At 48.5% G+C, this 19,421-nt stretch overlaps 1 protein-coding gene across 2 annotated transcripts in view; it reads right to left on the bottom strand.

Annotated features, from left to right (window-relative positions):
- Positions 1-19,421, bottom strand: part of CECR2 (CECR2 histone acetyl-lysine reader) — a 98,262-nt gene that overhangs the window by 18,036 nt on the left and 60,805 nt on the right. Inside the window, exons 3-8 of one of the 2 annotated variants that reach the window (XM_075505160.1) lie at positions 6,301-6,484; positions 5,410-5,549; positions 4,805-4,909; positions 4,138-4,187; positions 1,618-1,787; positions 794-871 (exon numbers count right to left, since the gene is read on the bottom strand). In XM_075505160.1, the coding sequence (XP_075361275.1) occupies positions 794-871; positions 1,618-1,787; positions 4,138-4,187; positions 4,805-4,909; positions 5,410-5,549; positions 6,301-6,484 (727 nt within the window). The remainder of the gene's footprint in view (positions 1-793; positions 872-1,617; positions 1,788-4,137; positions 4,188-4,804; positions 4,910-5,409; positions 5,550-6,300; positions 6,485-19,421) is intronic. The other variant, XM_075505169.1, reaches the window with a different exon arrangement.

The raw sequence follows: 19,421 nt of genomic DNA, 5'->3' as shown, positions 1-19,421 counted from the left end.
CCCATCTCCACCGTACCATGCCCCGGGCTGTGCCAGCGTGACTGTTGGGGGCTGCGTGGTGAACTGGATCGGAAAGCTGATCTACGTTAAAAATAACCCCGACCAAAGAAAAAGGTTATATTTAACTCCAGTCATTTTCCTGGGTCTGGTTCACTGCACAGACCCGCAAGCGGCAGCGCTGTTACACTGATGAGGTGGAGAGGAGATGAGGGTGAAGAGGCACGGAAAGAGCCGTTTCAGCTGACAAGGCTGCAGTTTGATAAGCATTTCTTTAAGCAGCCTAAATTGTGACTTCCATTTCCAGCTGACCCCCTCCTAGCTCAACTCCGTAGCGCATCAGTCATTCTTCTCTCCCTCCGCACTATCTACACCCTCATGTGTTTGCAGCCTCACGTTTTCCCCTTGGCTGAATTTCTGTCATTTCCCTTTGTAAGCCAGTTCTTCTAGCCCTCTCATCCTTCTTCAACTTTTCTTTGAACTGCCTCGAATGTGCCAGCACTTTCATTGAAGTGGAATTCCCCAGACTGAGTGCAGATTTCCATATGCAGCTGCACCGGAGTCTGTGGCGAGGCCGGTTACCTCTGCGATCCAGAGGGCAGCACCTCCCTGCTCGCCATAGAAACCCCGAGTGTCAGCCTGCCTTTGACGGGCATTACCACCCATCTCTCTTTCAGCACAAGCACTTTCAAATGACTCCTTCCCACTGAATAGCGATGCTGCGGTTTATTTTTTCCCCCAGGAGGCATCTGCTCTCGCCTCCCTCCGTCGTCCTCCCCCTCACACCCCCCCTCACCTCCTGCTTGATTGGTTTGATGGGCTGATGGTCAGACATCCACCTGGGAGAAAACTCTGTCCGCTGCAGACGCTTCTCCTGAAACAGGGTTGAGAATTGAGGGAAGGAAAAAGAGAGTGGAGGAAATTAGGGCACATCGGTGATACTGGCAGGAGAAACTCTGGGGGCTAGAAGTGACCATGAAATCCCTATTAGCTTTACAAGGGTAGCAAACAAGCAAACTGAACTCAATCCAAGAACATCACGCTGACTGCAGAGCCCATTTTACAAAGCCATCTAGCCAAAGGATCCCGTTCCAAATCTGTCCCACCTGAAAACATTCAGTTGACGGACAATACCCTTCGGAGGTTCGGGGCTCTGACACACCAGCTCAAGCGGATTTACCTAGGACAGCTAAAGCAGCCACTGCCCCTTCAGCAGAGCCAGCTGAGAAACAGCAGAAAAAGTGGAATCACAGGCAGTTTGCATAGAAAAGCTAGGCTGTAAATCGCAGCAGTTCAAAAGCAGACAGAGATTCCCTGCTAGCAGAACAGGGACACAGAACATGGCTGAAGACAGTAACCCCTTCAGCCATCCAACCTGTGCTGCCTTGCAATCACGAACCAGATCCTTAAGTGTCGACTCTAGCCCTGCCACTCCATGGGGGAGAGCCTTTCTCCCCATACACAAGCTAAACAGTCCCTGCATCCACAACACTTGCAGGCTGGAGTGGGGGGAGCAGGACGGGGTGAGGGCTGCTTGCATTTAGCTCTCCTTCAATCAGCAAACGTCCATGCTCTTGGAAGCGGTCATAGAGAGGTAAACAGGATGTCATGTCTCCTCACCTTCTGTGCAATCATGTTGCAGATCTCCGGCAGGAAGTCTTCACTCAAGAGTTTGTAGAGCTGCCGCTCTCTAAGGGAAGTCCTCTCTCTGAAGCTCTCTGTGACCTGCCTCCACTCCTCTTCCGTCTGACACAGCAGCCACCATGTCCCACGGCCAGGCCCTTGGGACCCTTCAACAACATGAAAGGATGTTATCTCTATAGCAGTTATGACTAACAACTTTTCTTTATCCCTTCTCTTCTCCTCTCCTCAGGGCTCGGGAAGAGCAAAAGATACTGCCAATGGCCACTGTTACGGGAAACGTGCTCTTTGCTACAGACCCAAACCTCTCTTGGTCCACTAGAAGCACTGGTACCTCCCCTAGCGATACCAAAAGTGATGCCAAGACACAGAGGAAGTACACAGGTGAAGAAGTAATGGTGGCACTTTGCAACGCATGGGTAGTGTGACATCCCTGTAGCAAGCCTCCATTCCAGTTATGACTGGACCCCAGAGAAAAGGGTTTAATTTGTTTCTTGTAATGGAGGCTGTCAGCCAGAGCAGGACATAGGGTAATGCAAATGTCTGATATAGTCTGGCAGCAGAATAAAAACATTGAAAATTAATGTTATTTGAAATAAGCCTTTTTTTTTTTTTTTTTTTTTTAGCACTGCAAACCTTTGCTGTGGTGAATAAAACCTCCCATTCTCCTCAAATGAAACATTTTGTTTGCAGGCACTTGAAAGAACAGAAGAGGAAGTGAAGGATGGGCTTCATCAGGCTGCCAGATGAGGGGGAAGTTCCAAAAGTTCACATCCCATCCCTGCTCGATCCAGAGTGGGATCTGAAGCAGATCTCCCACCGCTCTGAAGCATGTCCCAACTACCAAGACACTCTGAGCTGTTCCGCCTTGTGTGAAACATTTGAATATTAATTGCAAAGGAAGGACTCTCTCACGTGGTGGCTGGAACACCCACCTGGAGAGGGGGAATGTGGTTCCTGCTCCACAAATGTTTACACAGAGCAGAGAAGCCTCATGGGTTGCAACTTGCATGCTTTTGCCCCGGGACACTCTCTAAGCAAAAAATATTGTGGCCCATTTTAGGGGAGGGGAAAGACATTGGTTCAAACCCCTTCAGGCTGAGGGGTTCTCGGCTCCCTCTAGACTTTTCTAGAGCTAACCACAGGCTACTGGAAAGAAAGAAATGGTCACCACCCCCACTGGCAGATGTCACGCAGCTTCTCACCGCATTTTCAAGTAAATTAACTATGAAAAATATAAAGAAGCAAAAAACAGAGCCCCCTTCTCTCTGAACCCGACCCTTTGTGGATTTGAGCTGCCAGCGGCTCCGGCACACGAGCTATCAGGTTGCCCCAGGAAGGCTTGAGAGCTGCAGCCTCCCTCCAGCCACCTGCCCTCTGTCAGAAACCTCCGACAGAGCAAGTGTGTGCTAGCTCCAGGTCACAGGCTAGCGTGCGGCTTCACCCGCCCTTGGCTTCAGCTTGAGTTAACGCTCTGGGGGCTGGTAACCGCGATGGCGAAGGACCCACCATGTGCTGGTTTCTGCTGCCCTGGCTATGTGAAGCTGTCCCCTGCCCACCTGCAGTGGGGAGCTTACCTGCACGCTGCCCCCAGAGCCTGCCCCCTTGTTTCCCCTTCCCTTGCCAGCTGCCTACAGGTGACTTGTTTCAAAAGCAGTCAGGACTAAGGCACTGCTTTGTGCCACCAGAAGATTACTCTGCAGCTGAAGTGACACAATTTGCTGGAAGACAATGATCTGATAAAACCCACAGCGTCCCACCCGGCTCTGCTGCCCAGCTCCGGAGCAGCCGCCAGGAAATCTGAAGACAAAGGGCGAAGAGAAGGAAGCACAGCAAAGACAATGCCACCCTTGCCTTTTATTGTGGGGGAACACGGGCAGGCTGAGCCCCTGGGTTATGTGGAAGCCAATGGATCCGCATGTATGACAAATGAATCCCAGCCCCCTCGGACTCACTTTCACTTTATGTTGCCAACTCACTTTTTCTGCTTGCCTTGTAAACCCTTAGGTGGGTATCCCCAAGACATCATTTATCAAGCTCAGCCAGCCAACGGCCACCGGGAGGGAGAGGCGAGGAGAATCAAAAAGGTTCTTCCTTCCCTATCTTGGCATCACTGACCCCAATCTTTTCCCAGTCCAAAAAAATGCTGTAGCCCGCTACAAACAGGGGCTTCTGTTCGCCTCATCCCTGGAGGAGCAAGGGCCATTCACAGCCCATTCCCATCAACTTCAGTGAGTAGGTGGGCCCCCAAGACCTAGTGTAACCCAATACGTTACATTTCTTCATCCAAAACTAATCCACGATAAGATAGGAAGCCTGCAGGTGCCCAGGCTCCCAGCTGCAAGGCAGCCTGTAATGCCAACCCCTCCTTCCAAACTCGGCCCCAACCACCAGCAGAAAAACTCTCCCTTTCCTGAGAAAGGCATCTCTCTGGGCTTTGATAATTTAAGAGCCATGTTAGCTGATCGTATCAACCCTGACCCTGCAAAATCTCTTTACCATTTCTTATCTGAGTCTCGCGGATTAGCAAGTTCTCTTCTGCCTTCTCCCTACCAAAAAAGAAAGAGAAGGAGTGATACAATAAATACATTACTTCATATCACTAAAATGCAAGCACTTCTGAGGAGAAGAATGGGGGATGCAGCAATTATTCACTGCACAGCAAAACCATGAAAAAACCAGCGTGCAGAACACACGTTCGATATATATATTCACATATATATTTATCATAGCTTTATACAATTTTAAGAAGTGAAGGGTGCCGGCTGGAGTTTGGCAAGGACAGTATTTCAATTCTTATGGGAAGCATCCCAAAATCTATACTGACTCGAGTGGCCAGGATTTTGGCTCCAAGCACTACTCAGTGAAAGCGTTCTTTATCACGAGCATATCCCCTAGCACTGCATGGGGGAACTGCACCTGAAGTGAGGTGGCTGGAAGAGTGATACCCACAGTTTCACCAAACTTGGCTTCCAGCTCAGTCAGAATTTTCTTTGGAGAGTGATCAAAGCACCCACCAAGTCTGAGCTTGCTTCACTTCAGAGATGCATTGAAATTATGGCTGCATGGTATATACATACTTACTGGGGGAACCCCAGAAGTACATTATACTTCCCCCTCTGGGAACATATGCATTTTATGCCTATTGCAGGAACAACCTTCATACCTCAGCAAATTTTCTTCCAGTAGTTTTTTCCGCTTTGGTGGTCGCCCTCGTCTCTTGCCCGTTTTCCCAGGAACATTTGGGGTGTTTGTCTGCCCCCCGCATCCCCTGCAAAATGGCAAAACCACCATGAAATATCTGCTGAGCAAGGGAACTGCGGCTGGCAGGACGGGAGCAGGGCAGGGAAATCGGAACAGCTGCTAGGAACCCAACCAACGGAGGGATTAAATCAGAGCAGCAACGGGACGGGGAGGGGAGGAGAGGAGGGATTCCCACTCACTGGGAGCCTGATCTGGGAGCTGCCGGCATGGTGCGGGGCAGACGGGGAGGAATGCGGTGGGGCAGGCAGCATCGCTCCCCCAGCAGGCTCTCCTGGTGCCACAAAGGCTGCAGGCTGGCTCCGACACAATGCGTGACACGGGGCAGCTCGCAGTCTGCTTGGCAACTCCAGTCTCGCCCCGCACCGCCCCAGCCCTCTCCCAGGCTCCCCCCTGCTGCCCCCCGACACAACAGCAGTCAGGCGGAGCCCCCTCCAGCAGGGCTGGCTGCGCTGCCCCCCGCCTCACCCCCTGGCCCCAGACACAGGGGGGATATTGGGGGGCTGTTACCTGTCTGGAGCCAGCTCTCCGTTGGTTTTCCCCTGCACCGGGTCCTCCTTGTACATCCGCGTGCCATAGAAGTACCAGTACAGGGCACCGCTGCTGTCCTCGCCCAGCGGCTCCACGCGGAGGCTGTCGGCGTCCAAGCCCTGCGCCCACCGGGAGCCCCCCGCCAGACGGTGACAAGTTGAAAAGCGGCCACATTGTCACACAAAACATGATGACACCCCTCCGCAAACACCTCCCTCCCTCCCTCCTCCCCTCCCACCATGCCACAGCAGCAGTACAGCTGCTCCTCCAGGCTGAGCTGGGAAAACGTTACTCCAGGGGGAAGGCGACGTTCCCTCTCTGTCCAGGGAGGGATTTAGATTGGCATCTCTAATTTGAATGGCCTCTCTCGTTTTAACATTTCATCTCTGGTGCTCCTGACAGGGAAGGTCTAATTAGTGCTGGCGACAGTCACGCACAGCCCTGAGAAGCTCCCTCCCCCCTCCCTGCCACCACCCTTCCCCCAGCTCCCCCAGTAACTTCAGCCCCATCCTTTCATCTCACACCATCCCTCAGCAAGGCAGTCTCGGCTCTCACAGCCCTGCCATTACAGTTGGAGCATCTCCAAATTCACTCTTCGCAGGAAGAGTAGCCAATGAAGCCAATTTACTTAGTGACTCCCGTGTTACGAATGCATCCGCGCAGGACAAGGGCCCCAAGAGCAGTACTGCGCGCTTGCCTTGCGTCCCCTGCAAGGCAGGGGAGGAGATGGGGAACTGCTGACCCACTGCGCTGCCACCTGGCCTTAAAATACACTTAATAGCATCAACCTTTCTCTTCCCAGGAAGATTCACTGATCTGGCTCAGCTCCTGCAGCCGCACCATTTCCCCCTTCCCTGCTGCCCAAAGCACCTTGAGGAGGTCAAAGACGTCATCTGCATCGAGGCGGTAGTCACACAGGCGGTGCAGGATCTCGACCCGGGTGCGCAGGGGCAGCTCCTGGAAGGTGGACTCCCGCAGGGGGTTGGGTTTCCCTTCCTCCAGCTCCCAGCGATAGTTGATGATGTCCTCCAGGTAGCTGTGGAACGTCTGGGATCTAACCAAGGAAACAAAGCCCCACACACTCACTGAAGTTCACCATGCTAGAAACACCTGGTGCAACCAAGCAACAGAGACAGCTAACACGTGAAGGAAAACCATGCCCCACAACAGCTACAGTTAGGTGCAGCTCTGTAACTCAGGTTCCCAAAACGCAGTAATCGCATTCCTACACCGTGGGATTTCATGTTATACACATACAGCTTTATGTGTATTGCTCTGCATTACTGTTATTTCTTTCCAAGCTGAAAGAACAAGCTAAATATGATGCTAACTCAGCCTCATCCCCTTTCTATCCCAATGGGCAGTGCCTTGTGCTAGCACCAACATCGACCCTTTACTAAAATAGGATGCAATGAAGCAGACGAGTCTGATCCCCTTCCACCTCTCCCCATTTCATGCAGAGACCCTCTTCTTCAGCTTTCCATTTGCTCCTCACATCTGCCATTGCCAAGCCCTCCTCCTCTCTCTGCCTCTTAAGTAGTTCTCCATGCCCTGGTTCAGTGGCTCGAAACTTTCCCTAACTGATCGTCTCCTCCTCGCTTTGCTGCTATATGCTTTCCATACTCCTGTTGTGGCCCCCATTCTCCTCTCCCTCCATCCCCACAGGTGCTGCCACTTTCTGCCTGTTCCTCCGCCGGTGGCTCTGGCAGGACATCTGCACAGCTTGGCTAATGCACGCAGCTTGGACCCTGCCACACAACAAGGCTCATTCGCAACACCAACATGAGCGTATCTCCCAAACAGGGTTCAGGCCAGAGGACTCTCTCCTCTCTAGTCTCCCAGATGATCAAGCCAAACACTCGAGCTCTTCATAAACACTGCTACCAAAATGATCTTTCTCATTTGCTAGCTGGGCCACATTAAGGCCCCCTTTCATTGCCAGCAGTTCACCACATAACCCAAAGAAACACACATTTCTTACCCTCATCTGGTATTGAGGGTAAATGTCCCCATCCGACACACATTAGACTGCTGATGGAGCTTAAGGCTAAAAGAACTCCTGTCTATATTTTAAGGAGACTTAAGTCCTTATTCTGACTGCTGAAAATTTCAGGGGAGGGAATGAAAAAGGGCTGGTGAGACTGTGTGTCCCTAAATATAAAACTTTCTTAAGAGATCTGTCCATATCACTTTGAGTCCCGAGACTTGCCAGGTTCTCTCAGCCTGCTTGAATTCTTGAATTGCGTACCCTGAGCACAGCAAAGGGGGACCCCCCCCATGCCCCAGCCATTCTTGCACACACGGGAAGTCCATATGCCGGCAAGAACACCACTGGGTACACATTCCCACCAGCTCTCAAAAAGGCAGCTCAACTTGATAGGTTTTTGGCACAAATGGATTACTCTATATGATTAATGGAACCATGCCAACACTACAGAATTGCATTTGCCTGAGAAATTGCTAACTACTACAAAAGCTATTATTTTTTAACAAAGAGATAGAGGAGCGTGATCCAACTGGAATAAGATTGTTAAAAGTCAACAAGAAGTTAGCGATTAGACAGGGGGCTTCACACATTTGGTAAAGACTGGACTTCTTTGCAAGGACCATGACTGGACGGTGACTGCAAGAACGAAGGAACAGATGCCACATGATTCCTCAAGCCACGTCCACCTGGCAGCGTTCCTCTTCCTCCTTGAGTGGAGAGAAGTTATGCTACCACCCTGCAGATCGCTCCCCAGCAGCCTGTTCCTTTCTGACGTCAAATGCAAGCTGACCTCCCAAAGATAACTTCTCACCGGATGAGTTTTACTAGCTTTCTGGTTGTGTTTAACAACAGATGCCCGAATGTACCTGGATCTAGTGCCTTCTGCAGCCTGGAGTTTGCTCTTTTCTGCATGACACAAGCAAAGCATCAGTATTTCCAAGTGTCATTGTTTTGCCCCACTAATATCAGCAATCAAAAAATGCAAGTTGAAACAGTCCCCTACACTCACAAAGTTCAGTCAACACAATAAAGGAGGTCTGTTTCATGAACTGATTTCTGTGCTGTATCGAGTACTAATTTTATGGTAAAAACTACAGCAACTATCCTTTTTTAAAATGAAATATTCAATGTACAGTACACCTACCTGGAGTAGCTGTGCATTCCCACAGCGCCTTCCTCATGTACCTCAAGACGCAATCCAACTTCCAGCAAGAACGTCAACTTGGCAAAAAGTGTGATACTAGATTATCTTTATAGACTTTTTATCTTTAAGAGTGCTGTTTGATCACACACGGCTTAAATATTAGGTATTTACTGAAGCCATTAGATTAAAACAAACAAACAAAAAGACAGACAGATCTGACGCTAGCTTTCAAGAACAGAAACAGTGATGAGAACATCTTTTTCTGAAAGCAGGAAAGCAACATCTGTATTTGGATGCTTAGTCCGTCATAGAAGGGGAATGACTGTAAGCTCTCAGAGAGCATCCAAGTTTCAGCCCCGTGAGTTCAGTTCAACTCTGTCAGAGCTCAAGGCAGAAGATTATTTCGTCAGATCTGATACAGAGGGTCCAGCTATTTCCAATAAAAATGACTGAAAAAACAGTTTCCCTAGGATCCCGAAAAACTAGTGGATGACATGGGATGCCAGGAAGAAGCAACAAAAATCTGCTCCTATTTTTCTGGCTAAAATTTTTTCTGCCAAAAAAAAGGGAAAGGCATGGATCAGACCTATACTTTTACTGCTGGCATGAGTTCACTTATCTTGCTCTACCATTTTGGCTGCTCTCAAAGAAAACTGATCCAGGAAGCTCCTCAATTCCAGAAGATCATCTGAAATCTTTGCCTATGTAACTCTCATTCCCCCTTGGGACTGGCTCTGTTGACTTAACCAATTTGGTCTGAGTTTGACTTTCACATAAGTGGCTAACACTAGAAATTTCCGCCATCCACCCAGTGTCCGATACATTACGAGCTCTGTTCTCAAGAGTACTTTGAGTTCCTACCCCCATCAATTTTCAAAGACAGCTACTGTGCATTTGTCGCTTTGAATAAGGGTAGAAATGAGAACCAGAGATGGGAACCAGATGTCTCAAGGCATTCCCAATCACTCTCAATCCTACCCAATTTATATTTTCCCTCTTCATGGGGGCCGGCCTCTTTTGTCCAGACAAAAGCGGGGTGCTCGTCTTCAACCCATCTGCCATACCTACAAAGGTTTCTGAAACAGCCCCCCTGGTTTGGAGAAGAAAACTGTAGGGAGCACAGCAAACTGTGAGAACTCTGCCCTTGGGGTTCTTCCCCATGCAAAGCAGAAATGCTCGGGACTAATTGTTTAGCATTAGGCATAAAATTCAAACCAAGAATCAGACAGACAGGGTCCAGGATTGGAATGACCTGGATGCGGTCTGTCAAATAGCCTTTTTTCAAGCTCACAAATAGGACAGTGACACACCTGCAGGTGTGGCAACTCCTACAGAGTCTCTGCTGCAGCTGAGAACCTCCGAAAACCCTTTTGTAGGTGGGAAGAAGGCAGGAAGGAGATCCTGAGATGAGGAGACAGATGTAGCTCTTCTCTTGAGGTTCTCAGCATCACCGAGACTTGTCACAACACTCGACCAGGCAATGTTAAGTCAGCAATGTCCTTTTCTCTACAAACCGGAGTATTCTTGGGAATACTCCTTGGGGAGAATGGACTGGTACACGGACACATTCTGTTTCAGGGCACATATCCAAAGGAAAATCAGCTCTCTCCTGAAAGTAACTTGGGGCTCCTAGAAACAATTTTTTAAAAAGTGTGAGACCATGGGCCCCCATGCTTGTCACCATATCTCAACCACTTCTACCTCCCCCAGTCATACAGCAAAAGCATCTTCCATACAGCTCATTAACCAAGGAAATCACCTACAAGAGGTCAGAAAAGTTACCTTAGAGTCCTCTGTAACTGTAAAACTTCATCCTTCCCACCAAGTGTCTTTCTCCCCATCACAACTTCACTAGCACAATTAATATTTCAGAAAATTCAGCCAAAGTTTCCCTCACTTGTCACAACAACCCTTACTTTGCAGTTGCCACCCAAAGTGCAAAGCAATTTGGATAGCTGTAGTGGGGAAGTAGTGGAATAGTACATGCATATTTATGTGATACATCCCAAATGGATGCAGGTGATTTTCTGTGAGCCCCATGCAATTCTTAGTCTTGTCCCCGGCTGTGCTCTGAAACCACAGGGTCATTGTCAGAGGTCCCTACCTTTTTTTGCAATGATTAGAAAGGCGGTCAGAGCTGAATCGCACCTGTGGTTGAAAGTTTTAATCATACATTGCGGACCTCTACACATGCAAAAGCAAATCTGGGGCACAGGGAAGGACGCAACCTAGCACATCAGTGTCGAAGGGGAGGAATAAGAGCAGACAATCCACAAGAGTACCAGTGAGGTTGCAGCTCAAGTTGCCTGTGATCTTTAGTAGCAGCTGCAAAAAAATCAGGGCATAAAGAAGACGGGAGCAAGTCAAAGGAGGGGCTCCTCCCCAACATGGGTATCAGCGTCCAGAACAGTCAGAGAAATGATACACCCCCCGAGAGCTCAGCGCCGCAGCCCGGCCATCTGCCGCCCGGCTGCCTCCCAAAGAGGGAGGTTTCTCTGTGCTCCAGGAGAGGGGAGCTGAGGACTCCTCCCCCTGCCTGGCGATCCCAATTCGGCAGTCTGCCTCCACGGTGGCTTCCCCTGCTCGCAGAGGAGGCACCCTTCCCATCGCCCGGGGTTTTACTGCACGGGGCCACACTGCTGTCGGAAAAAGAAGCTTGGCCAGCGTGCGGAGCGAGCCCCCATCCCGCTGCTTGTCACCATGCCCAGCTTCCCGGAGGGGCTCCTTTGGAGACCTCTGAAAGAGATAGTGAAAATTTTGCAGGGTTGACAGGATATACGGAAAAATTTGGTTGGAGCTTCTGGTGCGCACGCTTGGGAGGGGACAGCTGCACCTAGAGACCCCAGCCCCACAGGCACCCTATAGGGCAAACTGTCAGGGCTGGAATTATATGTACACACACACTCTCACACACTTATTTTTTTTATCCTTGTGCCCAGAGAAAGCAGAGCGACTTGTGTTTTTAGTTTTAAAGTCTCCAAAGTAAATCAAATCTTGGCTGGGAAACTGTAAACAAAATCAAGCCAAAAAAACAAAAGCAAAAACAAACACTGATTCAGTAAGAGACTCCCCGTGTCAATCTGCACTTCCCGCAGGCAGGGTGCCATGGCCCCAGTGTGGAATTACTGTCACAGCACACTTCCCTATCTGGCCTATTGCTGCCAATTTTGTTACAAGCCCCCCCTCACCATTCCCCTCAAAAAAAACCCCTAAAAATCCCCACACAAACCCCCCAACCCTGCGGGAGTAAATATGGGATGAAAAGAAACATTAGGGTAAGGAGTTGGAAATATTGGAGACAAAAATCTCTCAACGATGCTCAGATACTGCTGGCACACACAGATAAGCCTTCTGAAAGTTCAGATTCCAAATAATTGCCTGGACCCACTAGCTAGAATATCTATCATGTTGACAGTGTTTTAAGTCTCTTGTTTCATTTAATTTACAAAATGCAACGGAAGAATAAATACTGGAACGCTCTTGAGCTACAACTGCTGGGAAAATGGCAAGCCTGACCTATGTCTTATCCCAGACAGTATATTGTTCTGTACTTGAGATTAAAACCAAGAAACCTGACAAAACCAGAGGATGACAGAGAGCAGGAACAACAATAGACCTCCTCCACCTCCTGCCCAAGAGTACTATGTAGGAGGAACATGGAAAACAGGACTGGGAGAGCTCAGCCTTTCCCTCAAAGACTATTTAAACAGGAATATAATTACTCTTGTAGTTCCTTTTACAGACTTAGCCAGTAAGAAAAATAATAGAGGTGATACTTCTGTCTGGTCAAAGCTTTAAAAGCTGAAAAAACTTGGATTCCCTCAGCCACCCAGCATAAGTGGTGCTTGTAGAAGGTTCTCAGTAATGAATGAAAAAAGACTTCTTGGGCACCTAATTCACAGCAAACAAGAGAACTGGTTTTGCCTCTGTGATCTCTCTAGTTAACAACAACAAAAATCAAGGTCTTACCAGAACAGACGTTTTATCATGGAATTAATTTTATGGACTGAAGATATTTCACCTTATGGGCTGGCACCTTTTAAGTTCTGAATTGGCAAAAAGGCACCAGCTTGGTGTTGGGAGTCACTCAGGTGTTAATGAGAGCATTAACTGACAGATGGCATTCAAGATATTTCTCCCCTCTCCAATGAAGACAGCTTCTTTGCTACAGCAGAGATCAGGAAAGCTTAGTTCTTAACAAGCATACAATGCTTTGGCACAAAGGCAAGCCCTCTAGAAGGTAATGCGAAGGATTCGGGGTTTGCTGGGATGACCTCAGTCAAACATCATTAACAGGGTCAGGAGAAGCAAAGCCTATTTCAGAAGAAAAAAATAATGTAAGGGCCCCCATGATCAATCTATCGTGGCTTGTCAGAAAGAGAAAGCTTAGGCTGACCTTAGAAGCAATATGAGTTACTACTACCAGCCTGACCTTGAGCTCTCATGTAACAATGGAGACTTTTTTTTTTTACTGTATTAATGAGCTTTCTTATCTGAGGTGGGGGAGGAAGTCTTATGGATCAGCTTGTACTTTACCTTCAAACAATCTACCCTACTGAGAAACTAAGTCAGGCACGATGCAGGGGAAAAAATGGTACTACCCCATCCTTTTGGGGGAGAAAAGGGTTGGATAGGTACATTCCTCATCTCCTTCCAAGGCCTCTGTGTGCGGCTCACTCGGAAGGCATGCAAGCCAACAGAAAGCACGTATTCCTCAGACCATGGGTCAACTTGTCATCAGGGCAATCAGACTGGCAGAGGCTCAAGGGCAACAAGCACCTCGAAGGGCCCCTCCTCAAAACAATTCACTGAAGCAGAGCAAAATGACTGAGGAACTGGAGATCCAGGATCATGACCTTAAGCGTTAATATCCACATTTTGTTTCCAATTCAACTAGCAGCACCACTAGCTGCACCACTGTCCTGTACCACTGGTGGGGACAGACTTCACAAATTCCAGCCAGGGACACTCTCAAGGGAAGCAGTAACTCCTGGACACACCAAACTGATGACAGACCTCAGCAAGGTCCAACCCTGGCAGAGCTCTTGTGACGGAGGAACAAACACCCGGGCTCATCCTGCCCTCTCTTGATTCATGCCTGGAGAAGACCAGCTGGCCTATAAGGGGCTGTGAACAAATGGAGAACAGCTTACATTAATGGACCCTAAATGAGACCACAAAATAGGGGGGAAAAAAGAAAATTAAACTGGGCTTATCAAGGTTCCAGAGTGAAGTTTCTCCTCCCAGAATTGGAAAGACAGCAGAGATTGCTGGAGTACAAGACCATCACAAGACATGTACAGACCTGCCTCTTGTCCTCCACTTCTAGCTAGAACTAGTTTTCTGAATGCAGATGCTGCCCAAACCTCAAGTAATTCTGTGGCTTACCTGTGTGGCCACCAGGAGCATTGGCAGTGAAGGAGAGGAGAAAGACCCTTGAAGAATCAGCGTGTGGATTGCACTGAGCTCTACGTACAGTGACCTTTGTCTTCACCTTGCTGAACTTTCTACATTACAACCATGGTCTTTGTTTAAAACCATACGGACAAAAACCAGCGGGTTAGCAAATGTTAAGTAGTGGCAGCTCTTCCCTAAAGTAGTCTGGTCTAACTCCTGAATTTGGCAGTCTGAAACATGAGTGATCGGAGATTTCCACATCCATGAAAGGTACTCCCAAGTTTTCCACACAAGTAGAGGACAGCAGACTAAATTCAGCACCCTAGCGATTCCTGTTACCTGCCCCTCACTTGTCTACCCCATAACTTGCTTCCAGAGCTCAGATGTAGCACTGAGGCCACCACCAAGAATATGCTGAAGAGATGCTTAGAGAAGACATCAGGCTTCTGGACCTTTCCTCCAACATGATAATACAAAGTTAGGACAAGAGGTTCTCCAGCAGAAGGGCTGCTCAATCTTGCTAAGGAAATCTAATTTACATGGTTGGATGCCAGGGAATCCACTGCCTTCCCAGCTGAACTCCTAAACTGTTCATGTTTAGGAGAGGGAAAAAATCAGCTAAGAAAAACCAAGGTTGTCAGCAGCTAAGAATACTCCACTCCTGCTCCTTGTCTTCCTCCATCTTACCTCGAGTGATCTTCCATACAATAAAAACTGGGGAAGCTGGAAGGGGAGCTGGCAGATATGCTGTATCCCACAGAGAAGCAGAATAGGAACAGCTATGGAGCGAGGCAGTGTCTCCAGGGAGGCAGAGAGAATGGAGAGCTGATGTGGGCTGTCTAGTCTAATAAGGGATCACACCACAGGAGCATGTGCTGGCTTGACAGAAGCAAGTGCAGCCACTTAACCTGGGTATGACAGCTGAAGTGGGAGCGTTGCTTTGCTACCCCTAAAAAAGGGGAGCATGATGGAAGAAGGGGAAGCCACAAGGTCACCACAGCTACCCATCCTTCAGGGAGGTTCCAGGTCTGCTCCTGCAGACTGCTCCCCCCAGCCACAGCAGAAAAACTGAGCAACTAAAGAAGTTTCCAGCTTCGGCTTTTTAGCACTACTAGACCACACTCACCAGCTCTTGAATTAGATGGAGATGTCCTTTTACATGCTGTGAGCTGATATGTGCTGCCTTCCACCCCTTTTCCCTCACACGAGGGACAGGAGGCAGCAAGTGCACCCTTCCAAAAGCAGACGCCAGCTGTAGGAACTGAACTCATCTGACATGCCAGTGTGGCAAAAGGGCATGCTCTGATCTTCCCCAGCTGCCTGTGGTCCACGCTTCTCCTGTGATTCTGCTTTTATCTAGCAAGCACCCTATGCACGACACAGCCGCTGGGAGTGACTTGTTTGTTGTTTTGCTGAGAGAAGGCAGAAAAGCAGCAGAGATATCGGTGCAGATATAGCACAGTCCCGCGTTGGCCTGTTCTGAAAAGGCTCTTCCCCTAGGCTGGCAAATGCCGGGGACATGCAGGAGTGCTGAGATAAGTGTCTATTTGATCTTCTCTCCCCCATTCACCCTGGTTTTTTCACTGCTTTATGTTCACAAAACGCCAAGGCAGCTAATCAGTGCTCTGTGACCCCTGTTAATTGGGCTGTGTGAGAGAAAGGCAGCACCAGCAGGAGAAATCACACATACCTGTTACTTTGAACTGTCCTGTCATTTTCCATCTCCCTGCTTGCAGGAGCTCCAAGCACCCTTCTGTGAGCCAGGGCTGCTCTATTTTCGTCACCATCCCCAGGATCAGCAGGAGGGGCCACAAGTGTTTCGTGTGGTTGTCCTACCTCTAACACCTCAAGGTACAGGGAGGCAACAAAGAGGCACGTTGTTGCTTCTCCTTCTGTGTGAGACGGTGAAAGTGATTTTTGGTGAAGGAAACACAACCTGAAGGCGCTGATGGCCCTTCTTCCACCTATGCCCAGCTGCTCCTCACTGCCCTTATCTGCCTCTCTGTCGCTCCCCCTCTCCCTCCCCACCACAATACAAGGAAGAAGCGAGCAGATGCCCAGCATCCATCTCCCCGTCTCAAGAGACCAGCAGCCTATTTGGCCAAGTAAGCCAGAGAAAGCAAGCGATTGGTGTGAAGATGTGAAGCACTGGAGGAAAGAGGGGTTGGATTTGCCAAGCCTGGTGGATTATGCAGTACTTGGAGGGTGAGGAAGACACATATGGTTAACTAGATGCACGCTGGGTGCGGGGGCCTGCATTTGATTTTTAGGTAGGAGCAAGGGCTGCTTGCGTGTTTTTGTTGTTTGTTTAGGGAAAAGAAGGAATAAGAACACAAGCAGCAATAAAACCAGAGCAGCCAGAAACTTCCCAAACAACAGCTGAAGGCATATGGTACCAAAGGAAGAGAAAGTCCTGGGGGCAAAGGGGATGAGCAGGAGGATGCGTATGCTGCCCTGACAGATTCAAAGAATATTAATGGGATTAAAATAAAACTTAAAACGTGGTGACTACCAGTTTGTTTTTCAATGCCAGCTCAACCTTTCCCTCAAAGGCAGTGAGTCTCTGCACAGTCTCCATGAACTGAAGGCTTGTGCTCTCAGTGCATGCAGGGTTTTGGGGTAGTGGCATGGACAGAGAAGCAGGAACCCCCACCCCCACTACTGAGGCTGCAATTTGAGTGAAAACTGATAATGACAAATCAATGCATTGGATAACTGGATTAAAATGGGGGAAAAATAATTCTGCTAAAAGATCGTGAAACATCACTGTGGTTAGCAAACAGTGTTGCTATATATATTTGTGAAAACGTGAATTAAGGTAGCAACAGATTAACAGAAAGGATTATTTACCTTGAATGAATACAAAGAAGAGATGATTTGGGACAGTTTTAAAAATTGTCTTTTTTCTTAATTGTAACTGCATAAATACAGTTAATTAAGTGTGATTATGCTATTTTCCATGGGCATTGTTGGGTTTGACTCAGGATGATCATGTTCACACCAAAGGTGTGTTTCAACACACCTGTCCAGCTTTGCCAACATACTAACCCCACAGATACTCTGTACTTCACCATTTATTCAATTTTACCTTTAAGACACTACCTTGAAACTATTAGTCAAAGGGTGCAATAATAAATCAGTTGCCTTTAGTGTGATGTACAACCCATGAGAGCAGCAACGGGAGGTTTAAACTCCAAGAGGAAACCAGCTCTGTAATCAGCCACTAACATGCATTTTCCTACCTACCATCATGTTGAAACATGCACCACAGCTCCAGCATGGAGGAAAGCAGATGATATTGCAGCTACTTTTTCTCTTCTTGCCTAAAAATACAGACCTCAGTTCCTTGAGATTATGGCTGAAATTGTAAAATACTATGCGTCTGGAAATATATAGGAACCTCCAGAAAACTCCTGGTAAGACGGTCTGTCAGATATCCTGCCTGTCTGAATGGCAAGAAGACTTGAGTGTCCATCAAGCAATAAGTGGTTTCTGCTTCTTTATCAGGGGTTGCACTGGACAGTTCATCAGTCATAGAGGAGACAAGATGCATGTCCCCAGCTGTGTCAGCTGCTCTTTTCCTGCCTTGAGGAATCAATCTGTTGAGCTGAGGGAGACCAAGAAAGAGGCAGTATCAGTTACTGAAGCTTTACTCAGAAAGAAAGGCAGAGCTGGTACTAGACCAGGGTGGTACCAGTGCTGATGCCATCACACATTATGTCTGAGGTGGAAAGGACCAAGGAAAGAAGCTATGTCTCCCCAAGCTCCTAAGATAAATTAATGACAGAACTGAAAACGTCTCTGTATCATGCCTGGAGAAAGTTTGATGTCAAGCTGGCATGTGATGCTGCGGGAGGATACAAGGGAGATATCAAGTGTATGTCACCTCTTACCATGTGACGACATTGATCTTGGCTGGGGAAGGGCCAGGGAAAATGGCTTTCATTAAGCAATGAATTCCCTGGCATGCTAGTGAATAGGGTTGGAGAGCTGAGGAGAGCCAGAGCCCAACGCTTCCCTATCCAATGAGATCTATCACAGCAGCTAGACTGGTAACTTGAATTTTTCCCTGACAGTATGCTCGGCTAAAGTAGTAAGAATCTCCTGAGACCCTGAAGTGCAGAGTTTTCTGTCAAGCTCAAAATCAGAAAACAAGTAACAGACATCACTGGCAAAGGCAGAATGGCAGGAGGCAGAAGAGAGGTCCTGAGTCTCAGAGCCAACACCAGGGTGGGCACTGAAGGCACTGGAGTGTAGGCTGGTACCGAAGGACAGGAAGATAACGGTGATGAGATGTCACGACAATCAGTACTGAGGTTGGTGATACCGGTACACAAGACAGAGGTGCGGAGCAAGACAGCTAGCTGAAGGAAGAATGCACTGATCTGCAGGGCACAGCTGGTCTCCTGGTGAAGCATAAGATCACCAAGAGAAGATTAAGCAATACTGATGCCAAACTGGAGACTTTACAGGCACATCAGCAGGCAGTAGGTTTGACAACACTGACAGACTTAATGGTATCAGTAAATTATGTCACTTTTTGGATGCAATGGAAAAGCAAAGAACCTAGGTTCTCCTCAGAGCACATGCTCCTGAGGTAATAAATCTGAGACACAGCAGTTCCCAGGGTCAGTTTTAGAGCTCAGGGAGCAGTTCCTGGGCCTCAAAACAAAACTGTCTGACCTGGACATTTCTGAGCACAACTCAACTAAGGGACGTACCTTGTCCCCCCACAGATAGGAGGCCAGATTTTTGTCAGCCTTGTAAAGGAAGTCAGAGAAAGGCAGGAGGGTCCCTAGGCAGGGTGAAATACTGATCCTGAAAGGCCCTGATCAGCAGGTGAAACTCCTCCAGTCCCACCATGGATGGATGCCTCCCAGCACCCCTCAGGAATTCGGAGTGCTGCATTCTTCTCTGTCCAGTTCTTCCCCAAGGCTTATCAGACACTGAGGATGGGAATCACTTATAGGCATAACGATCCCACAGCCAGGACAGTTTGAAGCCTGGGGGCTTCTGCATTGCTTCTGTGTCAAGTACCTTCAGCTTTGAATAACAAAAGGCAATCTCACGAAGGATCAAAAAGGACAACAAAAAGAACCACTGTTAGAACTACTTATTAACTAACCCAAGAACTAGTTACAGGTTGTTAGATAAAGGGAGAGAGAGGGATCTGGGTGCTCAAGAGGGAAACAAGTACCTTGGGGGAAGCCAACTCTATCAATCAGTGGAGGGGGGATTTGGGTAACGCTGGTGTGGGGTGAGAGGCCTGTTAAGACACAGGCTGCTGGCTAGTGCTTTGAAGGGTTCTGCTAAGGGAGACTTTCGTTCATGCACACTGAGCGTATAGCCAGCACATACTGATCTGACCTGGAAAAGATGTGCAGTCCTTAAGGGAGGGATCTTGATGGCCACACAGACACAACGAAGTGTGAGAACCGCTGCTGCACGCTTTGCTCTTCCCAC

Source organism: Mycteria americana, chromosome 1 (genome assembly GCF_035582795.1).
Source record: "Mycteria americana isolate JAX WOST 10 ecotype Jacksonville Zoo and Gardens chromosome 1, USCA_MyAme_1.0, whole genome shotgun sequence".
Lineage (NCBI taxonomy): Eukaryota > Metazoa > Chordata > Aves > Ciconiiformes > Ciconiidae > Mycteria > Mycteria americana.
This window is presented reverse-complemented; position numbering and strand designations above follow the sequence as displayed.